Consider the following 20,013-nt stretch of genomic DNA (forward strand, 5'->3'; position numbering starts at 1 on the left):
GGCACACAGGGACTTTGAGAACCCTCCCTGGGCCACAACCTTTCCATGGGAAGGAGGCGTGAGGACCCCAGGTGTTCGTGTGCCACACGCTGGTGACACCTGTGAGGGGAAACACCCCGTGAGTAGGTGTTTTTTGTGTGAGTGTTTTTACAGATGTGCATGGCAGGGAGCTATGTATGTCCTGGGAGACAGGGGAGGGACCTCTGCGCGTTTGTGGGGTCTCAGTGTGACCGCAGGAGAACCCTGAGTCAGGAGGAGGTTGTCCCTGTCCATTAGCTTCCGTGATGCTGTGGTGGGCTCATGTACCAGTAACCCCTGAGGCTAGTAGGATGGCAATGCTTAAGAGTGGGACTTCTATAGGATTTAGGGGTTTAATTCTGACAGGCGGTCATTGTCCTCCTGGCTCTGGTGTAGGGGCCAGGCTTGAGTGGAAGAAAGCCCAGAAGAAGCCTAGACAGAAGAAGGCTTCTGATGTGATGAATAAGGCTATTCCATAGCGAAGTCCTTCTTGTACATCCCTCTCCTGTCTGTAGGAGGGGGATGCAGCTACATCGCTGTGCGTGCAGGGGTGTGCCCCGTGCAGTGGAGACGCTGCCGGGGGTTCACCCGCAGTGTCACAGCTGGCAGAGGGACACCAGCGCATTCCCAGAACACCGAAACCCCGCCCCCTCCCGGTGCTGCGGCCCCTTTAAGGGCGGCACGGGGCTGTCCGGGGGCGGGGCTCCGCGGTGACGTCATCGCGGTCCCTGATAAAGGCGGCGGGATTCCCGGGGCGGCAGCGGCGGCGCGCGCCGGCGGGGCCACGTGCGCGGGGCGCGGTGGAGCCCCAGCCCCGGAGCCTCCCGATCCTGCCGCGCCGCCATGGAGTCCGCCGGCCTCTTCCCCCCTTTCCCCGCCGCCACTCCCGCCCTGCCCGCGCGGCCCGCGCCCGCCCCGGCGCCACCGCCCCGCGCGGCCGAGACCACCCGCATCATCACCGACCCGGTGTCCGGCCGCTCCTACTGCAAGGGCCGCCTGCTGGGAAAGGTACCGGGAATGGGGAAGGGGGGCTGGGCCGTCGCGAAGGGCGCCGGGGTGAGCTGGTGCGGGCGAGGGGAGAGGCGGGGGCTGCGCGCCTGCTCGACCCCCATCGCGGGCGGCCCGGGCTGAATGCAGCCCCCCGGCTGCCGCCCCCGCCCTCCCCGCCTCGCCCGGCGGGCCCGCAGCAGCGCTGGAAGCCGTGAATCACCCGCGCTGGCTGCGTGCCTCGGCGGCTATCGGAGCCGCATCGGTTTCGGGGCGCCCCGCGGCGGGTGCGTGGGCCGGTGGGTGCCCCGGTTCCCAGGGGTGCCGGCCCGCGCCGCTCCGCCGCACGCAACTTTTCCTCCGGCTGACAGCGGCGTGTGTAGGAGGATGCCGGTTCCCAGCCCGGCCCGAGTGGGCTCAGCGGCTGAGTGTGCAGATTGGAGGGTGACATCACGGCAGGAAAAACCTGTCTCCATGGGGCTGCCTTTCGATGGCCTCCGGTACCCGGGCTTCCTGCCCTGCGCAGGACTTTCCAGGTTGATCTGTCATGTGGAAAGATGCAAAGTCCGGCCATAGTGGGAGGGAAAATGCCTGGAGGTTTTACAAGAAATGGGTGAAGAAAATGCCTGGTTAAGAGCATCATAGTTCAGATCTTAGTGGGCGACGCAGCAGGAGGGAGCGTGTGACGCTCGCCGGGCTGTGCTGCCAGGAAAGGCAGGAGAAGGAGGAGGCTTGTAAGCAGGCAGGGGTAAGGAGCTGTCTCTCACCCATCCGTAACCACCTCTTCCCTTGCAGGGTGGGTTTGCACGATGCTATGAAATGACAGACCTCTCCAGCAACAAAACCTATGCTGTGAAGGTCGTTCCTCACAGCAGGGTGGCTAAACCTCACCAGCGGGAGAAGGTGGGTGCCGTGTGGCTGCTGGGGGGCTGGGCTCGGGGGCAGCAGCTCACCTGTGCTCACCTGGCACTGCTGCTCTCTGTCAGATCACCAACGAGATCGAGCTACATCGGGACTTGCACCATAAGCACATCGTCAAGTTCTCCCACTACTTTGAGGACTCGGAGAGCATCTACATCTTCCTGGAGCACTGCAGTAGGAAGGTCAGTGCTGCTGTGGCCTCCTTATCAAAGGATCTCCTAAGCAGCCATAGCTGGTTGAGCAGGCCTTGCCAAGGTGTTGTGTTAGCAGTCCCCTTCTCCTGAGCTGTCAGCTGTCACACTCTGAGCTCACTGTAAGCAGAATGGTTTTGCACAGCACTGGGCACTCCAGCAGCTGTCTGTCTGTCTGTCTCAGACTGCCTGCTCATGGTGTGGCCACCATAAATCCAGAGGTTCCCATGGCTCTGGTGAGCAGCCTCAGCCTCATGTGGCAAGTCTGCTGAGGTCATGGCTGTGAAAGAAGGATTATTTGTGAATGTGCAACTTCTGGAAGAACTGGCTTTGACCCTGCCTAGCCTATGCCTAGTCAGCAGGGCTGCCTGTTCTCCCTGCCTGCATCACAAGCTGTCTTCTGTCCCTTTGCAGTCCCTGGCCCACATCTGGAAGGCCCGTCATACTCTGCTGGAGCCCGAAGTGCGCTATTACCTCAAACAGATCATCTCAGGCTTGAAATATCTTCACCTCAAGGGCATCCTGCACAGAGACCTCAAGCTTGGTGGGTGCTGTGGGTGGCACGTGGGGTGTTGTGTGGGGAGCAAGCTGTCCCCAAGGGACTTGTGGTGACGCATCGCCTTTGACTTGCAGGCAACTTCTTCATCAATGAAAACATGGAGCTGAAAGTGGGGGACTTTGGGCTGGCTGCTTGCCAGGATGTCTCTGACCAGAAGAAAAAGTAAGTTTGAGATTTTCTTTTTTCAGAATCCTCCAGGGTTTCACTCTTCTTCCTGTGGCTTCCCAGGAGAGTGAAGGCGCAAAGGGTCCTGCCTGGTCTCGGGAGAGGAAGCCTTAGGGCCCCTTCCTGGGGTGAGGGAGCAATTCCTGTTCCAGCTGCAGGCACGGTGAGGGGGCTAGGGGCTTTGTGGCTCCTCAGGAGAGAGCTTACAGCCGTCAGGGAGAACAATGTGTTGACTATGGCTATTGTGCCTGCCCGGCTGCCGTGCCGGCTGCACAGGCTGGGACACAAAGGCTCTGTTCCCCCTCAGCTCCGGGACAGGCTCTTCCCAACAGCTCCCCAAGAGCAGCTGCTGCTGACCTCCGTGAGCTGGAGAGGGGGGAGTCTCTATGGGGCTCCTTGTAGATGGAGGGGGGCCACAAAGAGCAAAATGGAGTGGGGAAGACAAGGGTAAATCCCAGGGCTTGGAGCAGGGGGAGGCTGTCTGTGAGGGGATGGAGAGCATGCACTGATCTGGTGCTCTGCCCCACAGGACAATATGTGGGACCCCCAACTACCTGGCTCCAGAAGTGCTGCTGAGACAGGGCCACGGGCCGGAGTCGGACGTGTGGTCTCTGGGCTGTGTCATGTAAGTCTGTGCTGCTGGGTGGGGAGGGGTCCAGGCACCCTGCCTGGGGCGGGGGCAGCTGCTCTGTGGGCAGCGCGATGAGGAAGTGTTCTTGTGCTGTGCCTTGTGGCTCTGCAGCGGTTGCTGGGCGGCAGGGGGAGGGGAGCGGCTGCCTGGATCCTGCCCGGCCTTACTTGGGAGCAGGTGCTGCCTGCAGCCATCCTGGGATGCTGTGTGGGGACTGTGCAAGCAGGACTGCACGGGGTGGGTGTGCTCGTGCTGCACTCAGCACAGGCTTGACCGCACTGTGAACCTGATAAACAATGGAAAATCTCCGTGGCTGCTGCGCTGTTTGCTCAGGGAGCGATCGCTGTTTCGGCACATCCAGCCCCTGCCCCGGATGCTGCCTGCAAGCTTCCTGCTCCCCTTCCCACCCTGATGGCCACAGGGGTGGGAGCAGCGGGTGGCCTTTGCTGCCAGCTCTTTGTCCTTCCTCAAGGCTCCTTGCCTGTTGCTCTAAACAGTTGCTAGGAGGAAGCATGGCCGGATGTGAGCATGGCTGTCAGGGCTGGAAGTGCTGCTCTCAGCCAGGTGTGGCCAGCCAAATGCCAATAACTTCCTTGCTTTAAGTGCTGCTGAGTCACAAGGCTGGTGGGGATCTGACAGTGGCATGCATGTTCCCTCCCAGGTACACCCTGCTGTGTGGGAACCCTCCCTTTGAGACCTCTGACCTCAAGGAGACCTACAGGTGTATCAAGCAAGTGGAATACACCCTCCCTGTCTTCCTCTCCCTGCCTGCCAAGCACCTCATCACTGGCATCCTCAGACGCAACCCCCAGGACCGTCTCACCCTTGATGAGATTTTGGACCACGAGTTTTTCAAGGTGGGTGGGTGAGGGCCTGGGCCAAGGGACCCTTCTCCAGGTGGGATGAGGTTTTTTGGGCTGTGCAGGGTGCTGTCCTTGTCCTGTACAAAGGGTCAGTCCTTCAAAGGAAGCAGCCACTGTCCTGCCCAAATGCCAGCCAGAGGAACTGAGGGATCTGGTGTGCTTCTGCTGCCTTGTTGCTATAGCAAGGGGCTGTTTCCTGTGCTGATGCCAGTCATGGTTCTGAGGCTTGACAGAAACACAAGCTGGCTGTCAGGAGGGATGTGAATGACTGTGGTCAGCCCAGGGCAGCTGGAGCATGTGGCCTATGGAAACCAAACCTCTCCCTTGACTTCTCTGCAGGGCTACACGCCTGAGAAACTCCCTCCCAGCAGCTGCGTGATGGCTCCAGAGCTGAGTCCCCCAAATCCTGCAAAGACTCTGTTTGCTAAAGTCACCAAGACACTCTTTGGGAAGAAGAAACCCAAGGGTAAGCTTGTGCATTGCCAGGGAGCCTCTGGGTGACTCTTCCTTCAGGAAGAAGTGGATCCTGTTTTCTGGAGAGACCTTCTGATGGATCTCTCTGGACCCCCTGCCTGGGAACAGCACAAGCTGGGTGTGCCCCTGCCCTTCTTGTGCTGGTGGCCTGGCATGGGTGTGTGCCTGGAGAGCGGATACTGTGCCACAACCCATGGGGCAGTTCCTCCTGGAAGCCCCGTGTTGCATGAGAACTGGGAAGTGAAAGTGGGAGACAGCTGTCTGACACACTGTCGTCTCCATGGGCATGGGAATAGATAAGAGAGAACTGAGCTACTGGGAGGGGTGGCCTGGATGTCCCCAGCCTCTATGCTCAGCAGTGTACTCATCTCTTGCTCTCCCCTCAGCCAAGAAGGGCTCTTCAGAGGACAGGGATGACATCTCCAAGCTGGTTACAGGGCTGATGAAGACCTCAATCTGTCGGCAGATGAGCTATAAAACTGTGGAAGGGAATGAGGTGAGAACATCTCTGAGGCCATGTATGCTCTTCTTTGGCAGAGCAGGCAGACCATGATAAAGCCAGGTCTCTCCACAGGCCACTCCTGTGTCGTGCCGCAGTGCCAACTCCAGCCCCGTGGAGACAGTGGTGGAGGAGACATCTCACAAGTCTGCATCCCCCTCCATCCGGGGAACAATGGCCAGCAGCTGTGAAGGTGAGCAATACCCGTGCCAGCCACCCCAGCCTGCCCCAGGCTTCCTGTCATGCCGGGGCTGATAGCAGGCTGGCTGACTCAGCCTGTCATCTTCTCCTCGCAGCCTTCGAGGATTGCGTCACCGCCTCTGCCATCATCGAGTCAGCTGTCCGACTCCTGAGGGCCTGCCTCTCCTCCATGCCTCCAGGTAAACTGGTTGGACTGCCATGGGGTGGGATAGGGGGCTGTGTATCCCCTTCCCCCTGGGATGAAGGCATGGCTGCTACTTGGGGTACAAATAGCACCCTAAATGGTGCCAGAGCCTGCTGTAGGGATCTGCTCCCCCTGGGGAGGTGAGACAGACAGGGGCTGGCTGGCTGCTCACCTCCTCTCTTCTCCAACAGCGGAGAAAAACCCAGCTTCCCTGGCCCGCCACGAGCACTTTGTCTGGGTGAGCAAGTGGGTGGATTATTCCAACAAGTATGGCTTTGGCTACCAGCTCTCCAACCGCAGCATTGGGGTCCTCTTCAACAATGGCACGCACATGATGCTCTCCCCCAACCGCAGGTGAGCGGTGGCAATGGGGCTGATCTGTCTCTAGGGGAGCCCCTTGGGTGGGAAGGGGAGTCTATAACATCCCCAAAACTGGTGCTCTTCTCCCTCCAGGACTGTGCATTACAACCCGACCAACAGCAAGCACCTGGTGTTCTCTGTGTCTGCCATCCCCGAGCAGCTGCAGGGACAGATGAGTGTCCTGCGCTACTTTGCCTCCTACATGGAGCAGCATCTCATGAAGGTGAGTGCTGGGGCCCAGGGCTGGACCTTGGGCCATGGCTTGACCACACCACTTGAGCTGGTTGGACTCCCTGCTTGCAGCTGTGGCCAGGTGGGCACATAGGGTTGTGTCCTGAGAGTGGGGACTCCACTGAGAGGGTACCCAGCCTTGGTGTTGTGTGTGCTGCTGGAAGTGCTCCCATGTGTGGGACCAGTGACTTATGCAGACCCTTCTCTCAAAGGGAGGTGACCTGCCCAGCATAGATGACCTTGGGCAGCCAGCCCTGCTCCTCCTGCAGTGGGTGAAGACTGACCAAGCCTTGCTCATGCTCTTCAGCAATGGCACCCTCCAGGTATGTGTGGGGTACAGTGGAGATGCTCAGACCCTTGTGAAGAGGAGGCCAGATGGTGGCCTTCTGGTCTGTGTTGGATCTTGTCTGCCACAGCCCAATTGGAAAATCCAGCTGTGAAAACAGCTGTGGGTGCAGGATGCTGCTCCAGCGCCTGGAGCTGCTGGTTGCAGCTTCCCCAGCCCATGGAGAGAAAGCACTTCAGCTGGATGCTTGTGCCTGCCCCTGTGCTGGCTCATTCCTGCCATGGGGCATGGGCTGGGATGCTCCCAGGCAGGTTGGGGAGGAGGAACGGGTTGAGGCAGGAAATGTGGCTCCATCCTGGCTCCCGACATGCTGTGGGAAGCATGGCTTAAACCAAGCCCAACCTGTCTCCTAGGTGAATTTCTACAACGACCACACCAAGGTGATCATTAGCAAGCCTGACCACTCCTGCCTTGTCACCTACATCAACCGGGAGCGCAACTCTTACACTTACAAGCTGTGCAGCCTCCAGGAGCTGGGCTGCTCTCCTGAGCTCCACCACCGCCTCAGATACATCCTCAAGCTTCTCCAAGAATGGGCTGAGGCCTAGCCTGGGACCTCGGGGGACCCTGTCTGGACTTGGAGGTTTCCCCCTGCCCTCCCATGGGATGGGAGGGATGATGTGGTGCTGGCTATCCCCTTGGGCACTGTGTATCCTGGTGCTCAGCTGGGCTCTGGACTAAGACATGTGGATGTGGTTACAGCAGCGGGTCTGGATATCCTTGCTGCTCCCTGGCTCTGGGCAATCGCTGTCTTCCCCCTGGCATCCCCTGCCCTTGTGGTGCTGGTCTTGATGGAATGGACTGGGGTGTTACAAGGAGGTGGTGGTGGGTGAGTGTCCTGCAGCTGGGTTGGGGCTGGCAGGGCCTTGTTTGAGGCTGGCAACTACTTGTGGTGGAGGCTCAGGCTCCCCTGCCCCAGCTGATGCGTCAGTTGCACAGACCCTCTGCATGGCCTGGAGATGGCTGCCACAGCCTTGATCTCAAACTTTGGGTGCTGTGGGATAGGAAAACCCCTTCCCAGGAGTGGGCAGGGGTGAAGGGTGCTGCCTGCCCTGCCAGGGGCTCTGTGGGCTGGCGTGTGTCACTCCACAGCTGTTACACTAAGGAGGGAGCTGTGCTGGGCCCAACTGTGCCCGGTCTCTTCCCAAATTGTGAATTGTCTGGTACAACCTGAGGTTTGATAAAGGGTGGGACATGGGATCTGAGGACTTGCCTGGAAAAGCCCTCATTTTGTTGGGACCCAGGGTTGTTTCTTATTTCAAGGCAGTCTCTGCCATGTGGGACTATTTATGTATCTTATTTATATGGAATTATTTATTTTCCTGTTGGTCTGTCCTTGTGCAGTTCCCCTCCCCCTGACTCGCCTCAATAAAAACTTATTTGTGTAAGGGCAAACTATGTCTGCCTTATTTGAAACTGGAGTCATAAAAGGAGCTTCAGCATCAATCTTGCTCCAGAGCTGCTTCTGCCTGTTGGGGATGACCCTTCTTGCCACTGACTGGTGCTGGGGGATAAGGTCAGGGAGGCAGGATGGCTATGAGGAGCCCATGTGGTACCTCCACTGCTTTCATGGGACTGGCACAAAGGACAGAGTTAGCTCTTATGCTGGTGCAGCCTTGGAGCTGCCTCAAACTTCTCCTTGCTGCTGCCAAATGCATTCCCAGTCCTTTCAGCACTTGGACCCAACCCAGCTTCTCCCCTGACTCTGCTGAGCTGCAGAAGGCAGGAGCTATGACCCAAGTGGTGGAGGGGTTGCCTGGGCCCTTGCACTGACATCTCGTGTGATGGGATATGAGCTGGGCATGAAGCCAGGAAAGAGCTCTGTGAGCTTGCTTTGAAGGTGATCTGTGTAATCAATCTGCCTGGGAGCAGCTTGTGCTGTGGGAAGCAGCCTGGGCTGCTCCAACAGCCTTGGGCAGTTGCCTGTTCCAGGGAAATCCAGCCTTTTGTTGTGTTTGCTGCCGCTTGGGTCTTTTTGCAAGCCATAGTACTGGGAACTGCAGCGTGGGTGTGAGCTGAGGCTGGAGTGAGCACCCATATCTTGCTCCCTGCATGCACCCTGGCCCAAGATTCCAGGTATGACACACAGATGGACAAAACCTCTTTATTTCAGCTGCTCTCTCCCTACAGCTCTACAAGACTGGGTGGACACAGAGGCATGTGCTACTCGAAGTAGACCCCATACACTGTGGCTACAGCAAAGAGGGAGGCGTTGGAGAAGGTGGCAGAGGCAAAGCTGTCGGTCTCAGGGTCCCACAGTCCCCGGCTGGCCACCAAGAGGCCCTGCTGGCCCTGCTGGCCCAGCACCACGTGGCAGACCAGCTTGTAGCGGGGTGGCACCACCTCCTTGGCCTGGTTCTGCAGCAGCTCAGTCAGGCTCAGGGCTAGAGGGGCACTGCCCTGGGCACTGTACACTGTGGTCCCCAAGGCACAGGCCAGGGTCCCCTCCAGCACCCGCTGCACCCGCTCCGCATCAAACCTGCAGCCTTTGTCCGGCCCTATCCTGTAAGTGTTTTCAAGGCGGGTCTTGAGGATGGGTTGGAAAATGGGGAGCCCAGAGAAGCTGACACGTCTGTGGAGCATCCAGGAGGGCCGCCTGCTCCCCGGGCCCATGCCGAAGGAGCTGCGGCGGCTGAGGATGGAGTTGCGGCGGGAGAGCAGAGGGGGAGCTCTGCTGTCCTCAGGGCCCCGGGCTGGGGCTGCGGGCTGGGACCCACGGCGGCTACTGCGGAGTGCAGGGGCCTCAGTGCTGCCTGCAGCCAGCACCTGGGCTAGCAGGGCTATCTCTGGGACGGGCTGCTCAGCCATGGGGTGGCCTGCAAAGGAGATGTACCTGGGTGTTAGGTGAGGCAGGTGTCCTTTAGGCTGTCCATGCCTCACTTCTCCCTGCCCTCGGCAAATCCCATGCCTTCTGGCATGTGAGTCTCAAAGAGATGAGATGCAGAGGGGCTGGGAGATCCATGGCAGCTGTCTTCACTTCTCCAGTGCCTCCATGCCCATCAGACTCAGCCAGTGGGGGCTGATCCAGTGTGGTAACACATTGTCCGCACAGCTTTCTGCTCTCCCATCCCCAGAACTTCCCCCAGCACAGGTGAGTGACTTTTTCCCCAGTATTTGGTCTGCATCCCACACTTACCCTAAGTTCCACTACTGTCCTTCCAGAATAAACCCAGGGGACTTGTCTCTTGTAGATATCACTGCCCAGGACCAATCTTTATCTTGCAAGTTGCTGTGAGCCGGGCCAAACCTGTTGTGCTCCTGGAAGGTGAAATGTTGCTACGTGACACTGTAGGTCGCCAGGGCTGTTCTGGGGCATGGCTTCTGTAACTCCTTGTTTCCTGGTCCCTGGACAGCTCTGTTCATTCCCCTTCACTCCTGCCCTCTGCATTTTCAGCTGTGTCGGCACAGGCATGTGGTTACTCCAGCCATGTACCCTCCAATCTCCCTGGCAGCTCCCTGCCAGCCCTGAAAAATGCAGGCTGGTGTTGGATGTGCAAGAGAAGAGCAGGGGGTGGAGAGTAGCCCCTGTGACCACTACTTTGTGCCCTGACTGTGGGCTGCACTGGGGCTGGGCCCTCCAACAGCTTGATTTTGCTCAGACATTTGCATCCTTAGGCTACTTATGCCCCACTGCACCAAGAGAGAGTGTGTGTGGGTGGGCACCCACTGAATCATATAATCACACAGTGGGTTGTGTTGGAAAGGACCTTAGAGATCATCTAGTTCCACATCACCTGCAATGGGCAGGGATGTCACCCCTAGACCAGAGTGCTCAGAGCCCTATCCAACCCAGCCTTGAACACTTGCAGGGACTGGATGGAGCACAGCTGTGGCATGTGCCAGGGACCCTGCTGCTGTAATGCCTGGGGATGAGCAGGTCCCTGGGGGCTCCTGACCCTGCTGGAGTTTCTCTCTGCCAGTGGAGCCCAGCCCAGCTGGTACGACACGGCTGTTCCATCAATGTGCCTTTGTCTGGCTTGGCTGCCGAGCTATTTGAGGAAAGTGGAGATGGCATTTGTGTTTCTATCTCCAGTTAGAGGTATTTATAGCCTGCCTCTGACTAGTGCTGCCAAGCACACTGCCAGCTGGACCCCTTCCCTTGGGGTGCTGCCTCGGCTCTGTGCCCCATTCCTGCCTTCCCTTGCACCACCCACTGACAAGCAAGGGTGGATCCCTCCATGGGTCATCCCCTCCTTGGGCTGCTTGGGGCCAGCCAAGGGTTGCAGAAGGGCACAGCACTTGGTTTGGGCTTAGGTGAGCGGTTGCTTTAGGGGGTTGATCTAGTGGGTGGCATCCCTGCCCACGGCATGGGGGTTGGAAGTAAATGGTCCCTTCCCACCCAAGACTTTCTGTGAGGCTGGTGATGCTTTTTTCTGCCTGCAAGCGCCTGTACCCTAAGCAGACATGAGAGCTGCAGGGCTCTGGCCTGGGGCATCGCAGGAGAGAAGGCTTCCCCCATTTCTGGGGACAAATCTCCCCGCTGGGCTCCAGTCTGCTCCAGTGCTGCTGCTGGGGACTCAGCCATGCCCAGCGGCTTTCCATGGGGGCTGTGCAGGTGGAGGTGAGGGTGGTGTCCGTGCGTGTGCTGCCTTTTCCAAAATCCCAGCTGCCAGCCTCCCTTCACCCCCATCTCTGCTCCGCAGCAAAGCCGCCAGCTCGGACCGCACCGTCCCCGTGCCAGGCGTGCCAGAGCCAAGCCCCGAATCACGGCAAGGAATTCCACTCGCCGCAAGAGGCGGATCAGCCCCGCTTCCCCATCCGGTGAGTGCCGGACGGAGCTGCCTTGGCAGCGCGGCTGTGCTTCACGCCTCATTGTCCCATGGCTCCCTCCCACCGCTCCCCCGGCAGCCCGGCCTCCAGCCCCGGCGCTGCCTGCCAGGTTTCCCTAGCAATGGGCCGTGCCGTACGACGCAGCCTGCTGGCTTGCTGGCCGGCCTCCCGACAGCCCCGGATCGCCCGCCGCCATCCTCGGGCCTCTTCCCGCCGCCGCGCTCCCTGAGGCCGCCCATGGCCGGACCCGGCTCGGCGCGGCTGCAGGGCGACGTGGCCGCCTTCAGCGCTGCCCTGCGCACCCTGGTCAACAACCCCCAGTTCAGGTGAGGGCCCGGGCCGTGCCGCCTCCCCCCGACACTCCTGCTGCTTTTCCGCAGCCCCGAGCCCTCCGGCTGGGGCCATTGGGGCCCGCAGGGAATCCGGGGAGCCCCGGGCTGCTGGTGGGGCCGACGTGGCTTGTGCAGCGCTCCCCACACACCCGCATGCCAACAGGAGGCCAGGCCTGCCCCGGTGTGGCCCACCCTGCACAGCCATCCTCTCTCAGGAGGAGGGAGAGTTCCCGGGTGTGCCCAGACCCCCTCTGTCCCCCTGCATGGTGCCAACAGGGCAAGGCAGTTTCCCAGGATAAATCCTGTGCTGGGGCTCTTGTCCTTGTCAGGAATGGGGGTACATTGAGCTCCCCAGGAGCAGCGTACTCCCAGCTCATTTCCTCTGCCACCTGGCTTTATTGGTGCTTTATCCCCAGAGGGCATAGCATCCCTTCTCACAGGGTTTGGCATTCCTGCCACCTCTTGCCACAGCAGACAGCAGAGATGCAGATGCTGCCTTGGCTTCCCTCACCCACATGGTATGTCCTGCCTGGCTGTGGTCCTCTTCACCCACTTCCTGCTGAGGCCTGGCCAGCCTATCTAACACCAGAGCTAGCTAAGGAAATCCCCATTCCTGCTGAAATTTTTGGCCACCCAGAAGAGAAATTCCTGAAAAAAACTCCCCAGCCACAGCACCAGGCAGTAGAGGAGTGGCTGACAGTGCCTGGTCATTCTCAGCCTATATCCTGCTGCTTACATCTTTTAACCCATACCCCTTATCCAGCATCCTGCAATCTGCATCCTGCAGCCTGAAATCTGTGCTCTGCATCTATCTACTTTATCCCACATCCTGCATCCTTTCTCCTGTAGCCTGTATCTTACAGCCTGCACTCTGTAGCTTTTGTTCTTCATCCCACATCCTGCAACCTGTGTCCCGCATCCCAGACCTTGCATGCCATCATCATAGCTGGCATTCCACATCTCACAGCCCGCATGCTGTGTTTTGCTTGCCCCTCTTGACCTGTGGACCTCAATCACAGAGCAGTTTGTCATGATCCCCCTTGCAGGAGCAGTCATGGAGGACCTGTTGGGCTCTGCTCACAGCACCCATCCTGCCCCAGCTGTGTGTCTCGTGATAGACACTTGGGATGACACAGTTGTCCTTCCTTCTGGTAGGCACATACACCAGAAGTGTCCTGTGGGACACTCTGAGGGTTTGTGCATGTCCTCATGGCAGTCAGAGTTTGAGTGGTGTGTCTTCTGCTCATTGGCCTGCTGGGATGGAGGAAGGAAGAAAGGGATAGATGGGCCATAGCCACAAGTGTGCTCAGGCTGGTGACTCCATGTCCTTTGCCTGCTTCCTTTCCCCTGATCGTGCCCTCCTTTTCTGGAGCCATGGAGCTGGGGAAACATTTTGGGGAGGGGAGGGTTATAGGGGATCAGGGCAACAGGATGGTCCCTGTGCTCTGCTGTATGCCACAAGCTGCCCTGTTGGGCCAGTGCCAGCCCTGCTGGCAGCTGTGCCAGGGACTTCACATCCCTGAGATGATGAGTCAGTTCCCATGAGTCAAGGAGGCTGATCCCAGTGACAGCAATGCTTTCCTTGGCTCTGCTGTGCCAAAAGAGAAAGTCACTTTCTCCAGCTGTCCTTGGCCTTTCTCTGCCCTGCTCGGTGCCAGCACCCTGGGCTCTCCGTGCTTTCCAGGGGACCTGTCATGCTCACCTCACCTGCAGCATTCAAATGGCTGGAAAGAGCCACCAACAAGGTCCCCTCTGTTCCCCTGTTGGGACAAACGCCTGGGTTAAAAGTAAAGGGTACTGCCCCCTGTGCCAGGCACTCCTGTGTGCCCTGTCCCAGCCCAGGGAAGGCTGTGTCCTTGCTTTCCAGCACCGTGTCCCTCATGTCCCCTCTCCCCCGCAGCGATGTGATGTTCGTGGTGGGCCAGGAGCAGCAGAAGGTGTTTGCGCACCGCTGTGTGCTGGCGTGCCGCTGCCAGGTGTTCCGTGGCATGCTCAGCCAGGACTCCTCCAGCAGCGTCCCACCCCAGGGCCCCTTCATCCTGGGCAACGTGCAGCCTGAGGTCTTCCTGGCCGTCATTGAGTTCCTCTACACCAACAGTGTCACCCTCAACAACCGCATAGTGAGTGGGGATGGGGCTGGTGGGGACCATGGACGTGGGAGGGACAAGAAGGGGAAGGGGTGCTTTGCGACTCTTGGTGTGCCAAAATTGGAGGTGATGTCTTGGGACCTCTGACTGTGCAGACCCTGGATGGTGAGAATGGGGACACCACAGCAGAAGACCTAAATTTTTCTTCATGCTGCAGCCTTATCTCGCGTGCTCCACTCAGGAACTCCTTTACCCTGGGCTGCTGTGCCCATCCATGCCCCCACACACTGATGATGACAAGGTCCCTCTTCCCTGCAGGCACTGGAGGTGCTGACCTCTTCGGTGGAGTATGGCTTGCAGGACCTGTGCAAGGTACGGTGCTATCTGGGCTGTGGACAGTGGTCCCTGAGTGTCCCTAGGCTGGGCAGCACCCCAGGATGGTCCCTGCATGGCTGCTAGCTGGAGGTGCCTCTGAGGAAAGCACTGTGGTGAATTACACAGCCTTGGCCCTGCTTTTCTATCCTGGAAAGTCTCTCCAGTGGGATCCCCCTTGAGGGGGTGCAGCTGTGGCCGGGAATCCCACAGGGGAATCACGGGGAAGGACACGGAGTTTCACATCTCCTGCACAGCAAAGGTCAGGAGGAAAGCCCCTGTGCGTTCGCCCACACGTGCTCTCTGGTCATCTGACAGGATGATGCAGTTAGAGAGAGCCCCAGTGCTGGGAGCAGTCAGCACCTCAGCTGTGGTGCTGCCAAAGCTGCGCTGCTGCGGGTGGGAAGGTTTTGGGAAGGCAGCAGGGACACAGAGGAAGGGTGGGAGCTGAACGAGGAGGGGCTGGGGAGCTGAAGCAGCTCGGTGTTGGGCAGGGCAGCCAGGCCACGTCATCATTCTGATTCCTGAATTACAGCCTGGCTGAACACGTGACCTGACATCTCACACCCAGACTTCCCTCCCATCACACTGGGAAAGTACCTCAGGAGCTGAGGAATCGTGGGCTCCTGTCTGCCAGAGTGGTGGGATGGGACCTGTGGGAACAAGATCAGCCAAAGCCCAGATGTGGCAGAGCAGTCAAACAGCTGTCTGGGCAGGGAAGGGATACAAGGGGTGTTGCAGAAAAAGGGGACCTGGTGCTCCTCTCATGAGTCACAACCCACCACCCAGCAAATGCATCCTGAGGGGGTTGACCTGCGTAGAGGAGGGGTGGGAAGGAAAGGGGCTGACCAAGGACAGCTGGTGAAACCATGTCAGTGTGCCCAGCTGCAGGGTGACCTCATATCCCTCCTGCCAATGACTCAGGGCCCTTCTGTCCCAGCTGACAGCTCCTCCCTGCATGTCACATCCCCTTGGGTTTCCCAGGGACTCTGGTAGGCAGCTGAGATAGGCAGGAGAGAGCTCCCACTCATGATAAACATGCTGGTCTGGCTGCATCCCACCTGCATCATCCTTGCAGGGGATGCAGCTGGAGATGCTGTTCCCCCTGCAGTCACAGCCAGAGCACAGCTGGCAGGCAGGGCTGGGGCAAAGCTGAGGGCACCCAGTGCACTGCAGCTGGCACCAGGATTGTGCCCTGTGGCAGAACATGGATGGCATCTATAGGATTAAGGGACCCACCTGGGGCTATCAGATTGGCTGGGTTTGGTCACATCAGTCTTGGTCCCTGTCTCCATCAGTGGCCAAGCTGGCTGCCCACATCCACTCTGCAAGGCCTCGTGCCACAGGCCAATGCTTATGAAATCCTGGGGGGCTGAAGGTGCCTCTGCCCCACATTCCATGTTCTGGGGGCTCAGGGGATGCTGAGAGTTTTGTGGGGGCATGGCAAAGTTGTGTCCCTCGCTCTGCCCACCCTCTCCCTGTCTGCCTTACAGCTCTGTGTCAAGTTCATCAAGGACACGCTGAGTGTGGAGCAGGTCTGCGAGGCTCTGCAGGTAAGAGTCACGCCAGTGGGGTCACAAAGGCTTAAAAATAACCTGTACAATTCTGGGGCAGGAACAGACTTGACCCTTCTGTTCTCACTGGACAATGGGGCAGGATTTCCCACTCACCCTTGGCCCAGCAGCTGTCTTGCCAACTCCCAGAGCACTGGGATTGTACAGTGGGCCACCAGATCCTGGCAGAGAAGTGTCTTCTCTGTCAGCCTGAGCAGGACTGGCCAGAACTCCACAGTGCCAGGGCTTTGTCATCATCTGCATGAAAGTGGGAGGCACTGGGTTTTGGGGAGCCAGTCCCAAAACCCCTGCTGAGAGTTGAAGCACCTAAAAATAGCCTTGCAAAGGTCCTAGTGGTCCTTGCCATGCTACTTGGTGGGACCAAGGCTGCTTTGCAGAGAAGGGGTATTTGTTTAATCTCCCACAAGCTGAAACAATCTTGGGGTGAGGTGCCTGCCCTAGAACACAGAGCCCCAGCCAGATGTGGTGCCAGACCACTGCGACAAATGGAGCTAAAATTGGCCCAGAAGAAACAAAACAAGAAACCCCAAAACCCCAGAACAAAACAAACCTGAAGAAAACAGCTTGTCTGCCCTCCCCACTTACGTCAGCACTGGTCCCCTGCTGTGGTGGAGGGGGACATGATGTTCACCCTGCCTGTGCCGGTCCCGAGTACCCCACACACAGGGTCTGCTGTGGGGGGATGGGGTCGTGCCCTCCTGGTAACCTGATGGGCAGTGCAGCCCTGGGATGAGCATTGCTCAGTAGGGCTGGGAGAACATGAGAGCAACCCCAAATTCCTGCTGCAGCGGGGGATGGCAGCTGTGGGTCAGGCTGAGGCTGGCACCAGGCATATGGGATGCTTGTGGGAGGCTCTAAGCTGATCCTGTGCCCACACAAGGAGCTCTGGGGACCGGTGGTTTCATGTGCCTGTGGTGTTACCTTGTGAGAACAGCACCAGGGCTTCTTGCACACTGTGGGCTCGGTGAGGTGCCTGAGCAGAGGTGGAAAATCACACATCTGCTTAGAGTGGGGCTGGGTGACCATTGTGGGCATTAGAGCCACCAAACATTTGATCTTGGGCAGGCCAGAAAAAGAGGGGGGGCCTTGGTGCCCCTTCCTCCCCACACTCTGCCATGGTAGCCAACCCAGAGGGATGTGTGCCTCACCTGTGCCCCTGACAGTGCCCATGTTTCTGTAGGGCTTTGGCAGGGAGTCCCTCCTGCCCTGAACCCCCTTGCAGGTGTCTGTGTTGTCTCACAGGCTGCGGTGACCTATGGGCAGGTGGACCTCCAGCAGCACTGCCTGACCTTCATCGAGGGCTGCACCGCGGTACGGTGGCAGGTGATGGGGGAGCATGGTGTGGGGTACCCCAGGGCATGGGGGCACGTGGCATGGAGAACACTGCATGAGGCAAGGACAGGATGGCTGGAGGCTGGGAGAGGACCAAATGGTACTTGGAGAGAAGATGCTGGGTGACTGGCAGAGGCAGGCTGGGGGTTACTGGAGTGCCAGAGGCTTGGATTTTGTGTTGGGGGATGCTGGAATGCCAGGCAGGGATGGCACCAGGATGTGTCTGATGGATGGGGGTGGTGGTTGTGTGGGGTCCTGGTTCCAGCACCCTGGTGTTGTGGTGTGCTGGCAGGCAGTGGTGCAGACCCAGGGCTTCCGTGAGCTCTCTGACGTGGTGCTGGCGCGGGTGCTGCGCAGTGACCGCCTGGCCGTGGATGAGCTGGAGCTGGTGCAGGCGGTGCGGGAGTGGGCACACGTCAGCTCGGTGAGTGTCACGCAGCAAGGACCACCCAGGGGTGCCTGGGCCCCCACCAGCCCAGGCTGGGAGTGTAGGCACCCTGTCCCTGAGCCCAGGGCTCTGTGATGCACACAGAATCTGTGTCACTCCCCCCAGACCCCTGCCTCCCCAGGCGCCCAGGACATCACCAGCCTCATCCCTCACATCCCGATCTCTGACAGGCTGTCCTGGAGCGTCCGGTGCCAGAGGTGGCTGCCCTGCCAGTGAGGGAGCTGCGTCTGCCCTTGCTGACACCCAGCGAACTGGTGACACTGGAGAGCCACAACCAGCAGGACCTCCTCATCCCGGTGAGCTGCTGCCTGTTCTTAGTGTCCCCTGACTGACCTCCAGGGCTGGAGGGTGCTGTGGGATGGGCTGAGGAGGACCACACTGAGGCAATGCTGATGCCCCCATGCCCACAGGTAGAGAACATCGCTGCAGCCTGGCGTGCCCACGCTCTGAGGAGGGGCAGTGGGGTGCCCTCCCGCCTGTGCCATCCCCGCCGGGGCACACGGCCCCGCGACCATCACCGCCACCTCGAGCCACACGCCAAGTAGGGGCTGGGCAAGGAGTTTTGTCCAGCCCAGCCAGGGACTCTGCAGCGGGGCAGGCAGTGGGGCTGGGCACTGATGCTGCTGTGGCCAAGAGCATTGATAAGGTGCTTTGTCACATGTCACAGCGTCAGGGCCAGGGCAGGATGCCTGGGTCACCCCAAAAGTGGTGCAGGGGCTGGGGGTAGGGTAGAGCTGGGCTATGCAATGGGTGCAAGTACACTGCAGGCTGCCCGGATAGTGACTCAAGAGTGGTGGGGCTGCAGAGATCCCTGCGGGACAGGGATCCAAGATGAGCTCTGCCTTCCCCGGGGCCGTGCTGCCCTCCCCTGGCAGCGAGGCCGTGCTGCAGTGGGAAAAAGCACCAGCAGCTGCCTGGGCAGGGGCATAGGGACCCTGGGGCTTGGAGGGGGTGCAGGTACGAGGGGACACATGGGCTCTTTGCACGCACTGCTGCACCGACAGGCTCCCAACCCCCGTCAAGCCCTACCAGCAGGCCACACACACACAGGACAGGCTGCCAGCCCCACCAAGTGCCACACACACACAGTATACAGTTCTCCTTGCACCCCCCACTGAGTGTGTGCACACAGCTGGGTCTGTCTCAAGCACACATACCCCCCCCTTTCAGCTGTGTTCCACAGGAGAAAGGGCCGGACACAGCAGGTAATTTATATATAATATATATATTTACTCTTTAAAAATAAACCTTCAGTCCCCACTACCGCCTGTACAAACTACAAAAATAAACCTTTGCTCTCTTTGATATAAATAACTTAGATGGCGTGTTTGGGGAGGGGACTGCCCGCCGTGCCCACGCCTGGCACGGGGACAGGGTCCCCAAGGCCACCCCTGCTCAGTGGCAGTGTCGGGGGGCCTGGGGCCGCAGGCACAGCAAACACCGCTGGAGTTAAAGTGCTGGGTAACGGCGTGGACGGTGCCCGGGATGGGGACGGGGACAGCGATGGGGACAGGGGCTGGCTGCAGGGACAGCCCCGTTGCACGGGGACATGGTAAGAAATACCGTTTCCCAGCAAGATATGCCTGGTGGCACCATGGGAGCCCACGTCAGCGTGCAGCACCCTGTGCGTGCTCAAGCCTGTGCCATCCCCTGGACAGAGCACAAGTGTGACACAGGGGCTGTGGTCGTGGGACAGCTCAGGGGCTTGGCACAGCAAGGACCACTCCAAGGATCTCCCCCTTCCAAAACCCTGCCTGTGTGCTGGGGAGCAGCAGGCTCCCTTTCTCCACTGTGGCACATCCATGATCTCCAGCCTTTCCATACTTGCCACTGGGGAAACTGAGGCACGGACTAGCATGTTGGAAGGGGTGAGCTGCCCATGGAGTGGGGGCATGAACCAGGTCTGTGCCCCCAGGCTCCTGCTGCCTCCAGTGGGCAGCCCTGCACTGGGCAAAGGGTCTGCCCGCTCCCTGCCTGCACTCTGGGCAGCCGGGTGAGGCTGTAGGCTGAGAAATAAATCTTTTAAAATAAGCTTAAAAATATATATCTCTCTATAGATAGTTTCCCTTTGCAATAAATAAAGGTGGGGGTGCCCACCCTAGGCCTTGCCCATGGCATGCCAGGGCATAGCTGGCTCTGGGGCTGCCCCCTTATCAGTACAGGGGGCATCAGGGCACCCTGTTGGGGTACCCCAGCTCATGGCCTGGGATGGGTGGTCCCAGGAGGAGGTGATGGGGAGCAGGCAGTGACCCCACAGAGGGGGAGCTGGCATGGCACCGAGTCCACCTTGCCAGCAGCTCCAGAAACAGAGGGGGGAGTTAGTGCTTCCATTTCTGGGGGACAATAAGTCCAGGGCAGGATAACCCCAAGCCCTGGGTGATGGGACACGGCACCAACGGTACAGCCTCGGGTGAGGGACGCACGGGCACGGCCTGGCCTGCACACAGCTTGCATAGAAGTGCCAGCCT

The 20,013-nt window shown here is 59.3% G+C and overlaps 3 protein-coding genes across 3 annotated transcripts; 2 read left to right on the forward strand and 1 right to left on the reverse strand.

The window, feature by feature from the left end:
- Window positions 1-861: 861 nt before the first annotated feature.
- On the forward strand, window positions 862-8,015 carry PLK3 (polo like kinase 3). The gene is made up of 15 exons (XM_054285803.1): window positions 862-1,026; window positions 1,801-1,908; window positions 1,992-2,108; window positions 2,532-2,661; window positions 2,751-2,838; window positions 3,371-3,466; window positions 4,134-4,329; window positions 4,675-4,801; window positions 5,196-5,305; window positions 5,384-5,501; window positions 5,605-5,688; window positions 5,885-6,047; window positions 6,147-6,276; window positions 6,497-6,607; window positions 6,984-8,015. Exons 1-15 carry the CDS (start codon window positions 862-864, stop codon window positions 7,176-7,178), a joined length of 1,938 nt encoding a protein of 645 aa, XP_054141778.1. The 3' UTR covers window positions 7,179-8,015.
- A 778-nt stretch (window positions 8,016-8,793) lies between these two features.
- Window positions 8,794-9,438, reverse strand: DYNLT4 (dynein light chain Tctex-type 4). The gene has a single exon (XM_054286328.1). The coding sequence runs from the start codon at window positions 9,436-9,438 to the stop codon at window positions 8,794-8,796; it is 645 nt and encodes a 214-aa protein (XP_054142303.1).
- A 2,199-nt stretch (window positions 9,439-11,637) lies between these two features.
- On the forward strand, window positions 11,638-18,100 carry BTBD19 (BTB domain containing 19). Its single transcript, XM_054286025.1, has 8 exons — window positions 11,638-11,726; window positions 13,633-13,852; window positions 14,138-14,191; window positions 15,685-15,744; window positions 17,008-17,076; window positions 17,390-17,521; window positions 17,716-17,841; window positions 17,956-18,100. The coding sequence occupies exons 1-8, from the start codon at window positions 11,638-11,640 to the stop codon at window positions 18,088-18,090; spliced, it is 885 nt and encodes a 294-aa protein (XP_054142000.1). The 3' UTR covers window positions 18,091-18,100.
- The last annotated feature ends 1,913 nt before the right edge of the window (window positions 18,101-20,013 follow it).

The sequence above is a fragment of the Melozone crissalis genome, unplaced genomic scaffold, assembly GCF_028551555.1.
Source record: "Melozone crissalis strain CALT ecotype California unplaced genomic scaffold, PUWL_Pcris_2 ptg000045l_1, whole genome shotgun sequence".
NCBI lineage: Eukaryota > Metazoa > Chordata > Aves > Passeriformes > Passerellidae > Melozone > Melozone crissalis.